Below are 8925 nucleotides of genomic sequence, written 5' to 3'. Positions count from 1 at the left end.
GTTTTGCCCCTATTGTTCGGGGCAATGTCGCGAGTAACGATGAATCTCGACTGACTCCGTGTACTCGGGCGAGGCGAAATTCAAGCGGCGGCGATGCGTTTTGTGCCTGTCGAGATGGGACTAGTGCACTGCGACGAGCGTAGACTGCGGTAATACCGGTGGAAAACGTCGAGGATACCCACGAACGACTCTTTGTCATGGAGATGCAGGCTTCTAATGGTACGCACTTGTTTTCCTATGCGGCACGATCCGTCCGCGACCGGCCGACCGGTTTCTTACCCCCCCTCGGCGACGACGACGACGGCGGCGGCGGCGACGGCGCGACGTTCCCGGATCGGCCCTCGCGTTTACTCGCGTGCCGAGCGCTCGGGCTCGCCGGGAACCGCCGGACGCGCGCGAGACGCGAGAACTGTGCGCCGAGAGGGGTTAAATGAATGCACCTTCCGAGGCTTCCTGGCGTCGCTTCACGCTACCTGGAAATTGCGCCAAGTAACGCGACGAGAGTGCGGTCCGCGTGCTGCTCGTAAATCCCCGACAGCCTCCCCCAGTACATACCTAACGAGATTGCGCGTCGCGCGATAGGTATGTACTGGAGCTCTCGAGCATGGATCTTTTCCTCTAGCGTGAACTCGTGTACGGTGAAAAATTTGGATTGACCAATTCAGTATACGTCAATGTCAAGTTCTTGACGAGCTAGAGGAAAAGATTCGCGATCTAGTAAATTAAAACCACCCGTAAAAAGATCGGTCCGAAACGCAAGCCGACAATGTTGCGGAGTGCCCGAATAATTTGTAATCGCGCCGAATGAAAAAGTAAATTGGAAGTAGCATTGCGTGCATTCTTCCCCGATGAATCAAAATTTACGAAAGAATATCTCTGCACTGATGATTTGGCCTAAAGTAACAATTGGTGACTCGTGTGAATGTAGGAATGGATATGTGTATGAATACAGTGTATACTTCCATCCCTGGATATCCTGAACAACTAGGGATGGTATGGATGGGGGATATGATGATGGGGGAGCCCGCTCACGAGCTCATGCTGGATCCCCGTCAAGCTGAGAGCCCGTTCTTCTCGCACGGCTCTCATTCCTACGAAGATCTCAGAAATCACCACATCGCTCCTACCACTATGGTGCGCTACATACCGCAACAATTCTCAAACGAGTGCTCGGAACCCGACGAGGCGATGGAGGCTATAGACGCCCACGAGATACAGCGAGTGAGTTTTGTTTTGTCGAGGGGAGAGGAGGGCCCCGATCCCAACTTCCACGTATTCCTGATAATTGCCATTTTTCCCCATTTCTCTTTTCAAGGATTACGACTCGCAATCCGAGAGGCCGGAGATGAGCGAATATTTGACATTGGAGGATTACATGGGCGACGAGGAGCGAGAACAAATTATGAGCAACGCGGCGACTCAGACCCATGATAATCGCAATCGAAAGATAAAGCCCATCAAGCATCCAGGACTCGTCTTGAAAACGCCAATTGCTTATCAGCCTCATACTGATTTAAATTTTATTCCTATTCGCAAAGATGGCATAGGTGAGTATAATCTACAATAATTGAAACTACAATTGCTAAAAGAAGAAGAAACAGTAAAGGAATTTAACGAGGTATCGAAGCGACTCGATCGTCTGTATCTTCCCATCGTAGAAAAGTAAAGGCTTGAATTTTGATTTTACAGCTGTTTGTGAAAAATGTGGTGCTATTGGAGTGAAACATGCCTTTTACACAAAGGAGCGTAGATATTGCAGTAGGGCGTGTGCGCGTTCTTCGGAACACACAACACCTACAGCAGATTCCACGTACAGTCCATCTCACTCGATTGATCAGCCAGTATCTGTGAACCAAATGCCCTCTGTTGATGCAAAACCGGCGGATGTAAGTTGACAACATTGAATCTATAGGCCGGAAAACGTGTGACGAGGAACAACACATTGTTTCAATTTCCTAGGTAAATGTCTTAAAGGAAGAAATGGATGTCAAGGAGTCTATCGAGTTGGAAAAGGACAAAGTTAAGTTAGAGCCAGTAATGCCAGAGGATTTACCGGTCAGAAGAAAGAGAACAGCGGAGATGGCGGGTTCTTACGACTGGACGCCGCAGCTTGTTGAAACTGGATTTTGCGCCGCGCCAGTTTCTTGTTTCAAACACGTTGGTTTCTCTGAGAAGCTTCCTTTTGTCTTTGTACAGTTTTACAGATGTCTCGTTATATCGTCAATTTTTGTAGGCTCCTATCTCTGATATTTGGGACAATATCACAGTGGGTATGAAAGTGGAGGTGGAAAATACCGATTGTGATGAAGTGTGCGAGGCTTTCCCAGATTCGTTTTGGGTCGCGACTGTATTACGTATATACGGATACAGAGCTCTGTTGAGGTACGAGGGTTTCGGACACAATGCAGACAAGGATTTTTGGGTATCGCTTTGTTCCAATGACATACACCCCGTTGGTTGGTGCGCTACGATCGGAAAACCTCTCATTCCACCTAACAGTACGTAATCCAAGTTCTTTCTAACAGAATGACAAATTGGGCGATTGAAAGAGAAATCTGTTGAGAAAACGGTTAATCTGAGAAAAATTCGGGTGTAATTGAATTATTTTTTTCAGCGATCGCAAACAAGTACAAAGATTGGAAGGATTTTTTAATGAGGCGGTTAACCGGAGCAAGGACACTTCCAACGAGTTTCTATAATAAGGTGAACGACAGCATGAAATCTCGTTTCCGATGTGGTCTTCATTTAGAAGTGGTAGATAAAAACAGAATCTCACAAGTGAAAGTGGCGACGATACAAAAGATAGTTGGCAAACGTTTGCACGTGAGATATTATGATTCGCCACCGGAGGACAACGGGTTTTGGTGCCACGAGGACTCGCCCCTCATACATTCTGTTGGTTGGGCCAAGAGAGTGGGTCACAGGCTGGACGCGTATCCCGAGTACTTGAATCGTATTTCTAAATCGAAATTGTCCGACGACGACGCAACGGAGAATCTGTTTTATGTGCCAAAGAATCATCACGTGCACCTCACATACGCGTTTAAGGAAGGAATGAAAATAGAAGCTATCGATCCGCTCAATCTTTCGGCTATATGCGCGGCGACGGTCATGCAGGTTTTGGAAAAGGATTACATTATGATTCGCATCGACAGTTATGACGAAGAGGCGAGCGGCGCCGATTGGTTTTGCTATCACTCGTGTTCGCCTTGCATCTTTCCAGTTGGCTTTTGTTCCCAGCACGGTCTACCTTTAACGCCGCCAAAAAGTTATGATCCTACCACGTTTACATGGGATGCATATCTAACAGAGACAAATACTGTACCTGCCCCTGTGCAGTTGTTTAATCGGGTAATTTTTCCATATGTTTATATACTTTTTTTTTAATGATTTGTAGCGATGCTAAATATACTTTTTATATTTTTCTTTTAGGAAATTCCTCAACACGGATTTATCGAAGGAATGAGACTCGAGGCTGCTGATTTAATGGACCCTAGATTAGTTTGTGTCGCTACTATTACCAGGGTGATTGGCAGATTACTACGAGTGCATTTCGACGGTTGGGAGGACGAATATGATCAATGGTTAGACTGTCAAAGTCCAGATATTTATCCTGTTGGATGGTGTGATCTTGTCGACCACAAATTGGAAGGGCCGCGTGTACCCGTAAAAAACACTAGTCCTACTGGTGTGTACCATTTGTACACGTATTTATGCACATATTGTTCACATATGCTTATATTTATGAATATATTCTCGTAGTAAAATCACCAAGAGGCCTTAAACGTAAAGCTAAGAGAAAAATGAAGAAGGGTAGCAAGATGTCTTGCTCCAAGAATGTACTACCTCGTCAGAGCGAACGTATTAGTATGGCTCGCGAACGCGGGCGAGAATTGGAACCTGCTCAAGGAACGAAAATTGAAAGAGAGCGCGATCTAGAAAGTTTGCCGGAGCAGAGGAGCAGAGAGCCGGAAACGGCGCAAGAGCCAGCTGGACCTGACCAAACTTTACCTATTCCTACTACTGGACAAGGTCAAGCATTGAGCGACACACAGAGCGAAGTACAGAGCCCTCCACTACCCAAGGAAAGAACCGCTACGTCATATATTAATGCAAGTATCGCGACATCACCACAAAAATCTGAGATATAAAGTTGGAATTATTGTAGTCTATTCTGGCTTATCTGACTTGTAGGTTACTTCAGCAAGTACTAAATATATACCAAGGCTAGCAGATGGTGTACAAAGAGGTTCGGAATCTGGTGATCTAGTGCCATCTGAGTGGAATGTCTTTGATGTTGCGCAATTCCTTCGAGTTAATGATTGTGCGACGTATTGCGATAATTTCAGTAAACGTAAAATAGATGGAAAGGCAATGCTGCTTCTCACTAAGGACCAAATAATAGACCTAACGGGTTTCAAAGTTGGACCTTCTCTAAAAATTTTTGATTTAATTCAGCAATTAAAAATCAAAGTGAATCCAGCTCAGGAAAGGTTGAAACTAGGATTGAAGAAATTATTATAACAAAACTAGTATGTAGTTAGCACTATAAATAAGTTCCGTCATTATGCAAATTAGACATGGATTTACAGGTAAGGCATGTGAAATAACGATAATTAGAATGATCATCTCATTACGGTTGCATATATTATTTGTTACATACTTTACTAATGTATTGAAGGAATGTTAATATATAGATTCTATATAGTCTAAAACAAACATGAAAATTTAGATGCTGTATGATTTTTATGAGTTTTCCATTCTAGGGGGCAGTTACAAATTAATTTTTAATGCCTCTGATTCAGATAAATATACAAGGTGTATTAAACATTTTATTTAAATTGCTACATTGTCATTTATTAATTTAAATAAAAATTAATAAATTTTAATTTAATAATTTTTGAATGCATCAAATAAAAATAAACCACACGAATTAGTATTAACATTTTTAATAGGTATAAAAGAAAACATTTTTTTTATATTTATTAAAACTTACAACTTAAATATTATCATAGATCTTTATAACTGCACTGACTGATTTAGGCTTTATTTTTCTCCTTTTCATACAGAAAGATAAAGATAACTCTGAACTTGGCTTTCAAGCTTTCGCGGCTACTGTCTTCTTCAATCGTGATTGCTTCCGGATGGTGGCCGCGTCCGTTTGCAGTGTGGTACCGACGTTTCGCAAACATTAACAGTTTGTATCATCAGAGCTGGGAGACGCTGATGCTGTTACTATACTGATACTATACTGATACTGGTATCAGAGTTTCCCAGCCCTGATGATGCAAACTGTAATGTTTGCGAAACGTCGGCACCACACTGCAAACGGACGCGGCAACCATCCGGAAGCAATTACGATTGAAAATAACTCTGAACTATTACAGGAATAAAAAACAAATCTATTATCTAAATATAGTATATCAACTATATGCTTATTTTTGCCCAGTTACTTTTTATTAACTCTAAACAATTTTGAGGCTATAAACATTTCAGTAATGAAAATAATTTTCTACGTTCTGCACTTAACAAGTTTTTACGTAATGTAAATAAAGCTGACCTGGAAAGTTTGATTAATTTAATTACATTTGAATTATAAAATTTTCAGTTCAGATTAATGCATTTTGATTATTTAAAACCTGATTTTAGTTATTTTCATAATAGGAAATGATGACTCTATGACGATGAAGTGATCGGTTTATAATTGACAGATTTTCTAAGTTCAAGTTTTTCATTCTGTATGAATATATGAACATATTTCGTTCTATATAATTTATTTATATGAAATTGCTTAATTATAAATTATCCGTTGTATGGAGAAATGTTTGAAGCAAAAGTTATGGTAGATATTGTTTAACAATTAGAGATTAATCCCAGATTTTATGTATAAACTGCCCTCTAGAATAGATTGCGCTTTTTAAAATAGATCATCTAATTCTTTATAGTGCCCATAGTATTGTAGAAAAAGATTGAAATTAACATTTTTTCACAGTGATGTCATACATTTTATATACATACATAAATATATATACACACATATATATTTATACCTGATACACATGTAAGAAAAGCTCGATGTACGTATATTGCACTTACATATTCATAAATACGTGACGTATTTTCTGTAACATGCCTTTGTACCGAAGTTTTTCTTCCAGCCATAGCATTATTTGTAAATCCATGCTGCACTACATTCAAGATACGGATGCATCAACCACTTACAAACCGTTACATGAAAATGAGTTTACTCGGATAATAAATGAAAACGACAATTCAAGCGCTATGCATTTTATGCCTCGACAGAACAAATCAATACAGATATATTAAAGAGAGAAAACAACCGCAAAGTACAAAGAACATCTTCTCTTTTATCAATAGCGATCAATGTCAAACTCGTTAAGAGATGTGACGTAAATTTTTTTTTTACAGAGAACTGAGCTTCTGTCTATTTTAATAAATCTATCAATCCACTCTGCACGTACCGCAATAAATATATATGAATGCAATTGTACATAACCGAACGAAATTGAGATATATAAGTCTTGTATATATTACATGTATAGCGTGATGTATTAGTTTCAGCCGTCTCCGGTGCGTAACAGGACGCTACGCACCATGTGAAGATTACGCACGGCTTGCGTATAAATTTAGGTGGTTGATGCATACGTAACGGCATACATTGTATCCATATATCGCTTAGTCACCTCTAAGGCGAATCAAAGCAGTCAGATGAAGTCAAAGGACACACCGCTCTCCTCGGCTCTTAAACGCTGTTACACGGTGATGCGGTTGCTCGCCAGTTATTTATTCGACAATTTGGAATCTTGGAAACTGGACTTTCGTTCCTTTTGTCTGACGTCTTTCGAGAGGATTGTCTCAGAAGAATGTCTCGCGTACGAATGGCCAATCGACACACTACCCGTTCGCGTGCACGACTCATGTGAAATTTGTATACTCTGTAGGGACCGTTTTCCTCGCGCATCGGACCCGTTTGGGACTCTGGTCCTTGTCCTCACGACGAAAATTCACCGCTAGCTTCTGCGAGCCTCAGAATCAAACAGCGTGCAACATTTATATGTCGCGGGACACGTCGCGATGCATCCACTGAATTTATTAAACTTACGCCATCGAAGGATTATATATATAAGGGCATTAAAGGGATTAAGGTTGAAGCCTTAATTTAATTCGAATTTATTGCTCTTTTTGTATCGACGAGACCACGTAGAAAGTCTATTGCTCGCGCGTTGAAATTTGTCCTCTTGCGTAAAGCGTAGCTAGTTAAGGGTTTGGTTTTAAGGAAGAGAGTTACTCGAAACCGCTTTTTCCGTTCGAGATTATCGTGCAAAGCACGTAGAAATTTATGCTTTAGTCGAGTAAGTAAGAATCGCGCAACCATAAGTACAAAAGAGCAATACCGACTACGTTTTTTAAAAGCTCGTACCGCGTGTGCTTAAATTGTAACTGGCCCGAGACCCGCCGCGACGGCGCGGTCTCGGCGCTTCGACATCGGAATTTTGCGTTGCGTCTCTCTCTCTCGAGAGAGAGGAAATTCCGAACGTTCGCCATTAATTTTTAGACAATCGGAAATTCGGAAGGGCGTAATTAGGGGCGTTATTGCGGGAAACGGGAAGCAAGATCTCTCACAGAATTTATCTTTATCATTATCGACGCTTAGAAAGGGAGAGAAAGAGAGAACGGTGATGCGCTGTAAAGATATTTAGTAGTTACTATACATCTCTTACCCCTCTATGCCGTATATTGTGACGTTGCATATCAGTTTCACCACTTGTCATCACCCATCGCCTTTCTTATCGTGGCATTAGACTTACGGAGAGGATGTAAACATTCCACGTTTTCACGAGTGAACAAGATTGTAGGCTATAGAGGGCTAAGAAAATAAAATGGATATTTGCCAGGAAAGATTACGATTACGGGACTATTATTATTATTATTATTACGTTTTCTACTAGGTTCAGTGTCGTAGGTTTCTCTTGAATCATAAATTTGATATTCATATAATTCGATGCGTCGCAGTTTTTATAATAAAAACAAAATCATTTGACATCTCATGCTTTCAGTGATATATTCCACGAGGCGATTCTCCGAACGGATTCGTGAATCGAGCGTCGCCGCGAGTCCGAATACGTTCGTTTATTTTCAGCGGTCTCTCCATTGAGAAAATTCTCGTTCGAATACGCGCGCGCGCGGGCCGCCGGTACAATATTTTCCAAAAACGCGCCGAGTCGAAATTGCGCCGCTACCTCGCGGTTGGTAAAGAGCCACCGGTGCGTCCGCGCGTGGATACCCGCGAAATGAACGAGCCGTGAGTTTCGCGCGGAATTTCACGACGTATATCTCCGACCCGGCGTCGTTTCTTACGGAATACCTTGCGCCGGTAACGCAGACATTTGGTAGACGATAAATCTCGCGCGTTATCAGTGGGACGTTATTAATTAAGGCTCGTCCGCGGGATGTCGTGCCGGGTAATAATCGTTAATTGTAACAGCCGCGCGCGTCAGGCGGGGGAGGAGGCTCCGATTCATCGATTCGCCGCGTCCTACGTCCGCGGGTCCCTTCGACGAGCCATCCATTAACGGCGCGAGAGCTGGAAGAGGATCATGCTCGCGTAATTAGGCACGGTGAGCCCGGAGCGTCGGATCGCGTCGCGGCGACCGGCGGGTCTCGGTCGTCTACTTTCGCGTCGCCTCTCCCGACGCCTCGTAAACGCGGCGTGACGCGTCGGGCGAGCGTCGGCGAGGCGCGGCAGGGCGAGAGACGGAGCGGGGTGGAGCGGGGGCGGCGGGGCGGGGCGGGGCGAGGTGGGCCGCGGCGCGTTGCGTCGCAACGGTGGGAACGTTCGCTGTGTGCGAGCCGACCGTAGCCGTACAGATGGTCGACTACGTGTACGCGCTTACGCTCGCGACC

At 43.0% G+C, this 8925-nt stretch overlaps 1 protein-coding gene across 4 annotated transcripts; it reads left to right on the top strand.

Annotated features, from left to right (window-relative positions):
* The first annotated feature begins 6 nt into the window (after positions 1-6).
* Positions 7-8062, top strand: LOC105566642 (polycomb protein Sfmbt-like). Of its 4 annotated transcripts, none has more exons than XM_012020809.1 (10): positions 7-219; positions 929-1221; positions 1316-1547; positions 1690-1886; positions 1960-2157; positions 2234-2498; positions 2615-3351; positions 3433-3688; positions 3763-4112; positions 4195-4715. In XM_012020809.1, exons 1-10 carry the CDS (start codon positions 198-200, stop codon positions 4522-4524), a joined length of 2880 nt encoding a protein of 959 aa, XP_011876199.1. In that variant the 5' UTR covers positions 7-197; the 3' UTR covers positions 4525-4715. The 4 variants fall into 4 exon arrangements, with proteins under 4 accessions (XP_011876199.1, XP_011876200.1, XP_011876198.1 ...); XM_012020810.1 differs by lacking the exon at positions 4195-4715 and adding an exon at positions 5346-8062 and having other exon boundaries at positions 59-219; positions 3763-3947; XM_012020808.1 differs by having other exon boundaries at positions 59-219; positions 989-1221.
* The last annotated feature ends 863 nt before the right edge of the window (positions 8063-8925 follow it).

This window comes from Vollenhovia emeryi, unplaced genomic scaffold (genome assembly GCF_000949405.1).
Source record: "Vollenhovia emeryi isolate VEMERY1.0 unplaced genomic scaffold, V.emery_V1.0 DF939143.1, whole genome shotgun sequence".
Lineage (NCBI taxonomy): Eukaryota > Metazoa > Arthropoda > Insecta > Hymenoptera > Formicidae > Vollenhovia > Vollenhovia emeryi.
Note: the sequence above shows the minus strand (reverse complement) of the source record. Positions and strands in the feature narration are given on the sequence as shown.

What these genes read in the sequence shown, in the direction of transcription:
- LOC105566642 (XM_012020809.1), top strand. Translation starts at nt 198, where the DNA reads ATGGAGATGCAGGCTTCTAATG. An exon ending in GGAGATGCAGGCTTCTAATG is followed by an intron (nt 220 to 928) that starts GTACGCACTTGT and finishes GTGTGAATGTAG; the next exon opens with GAATGGATATGTGTATGAAT. An exon ending in CAGTTTCTTGTTTCAAACAC is followed by an intron (nt 2,158 to 2,233) that starts GTTGGTTTCTCT and finishes CAATTTTTGTAG; the next exon opens with GCTCCTATCTCTGATATTTG.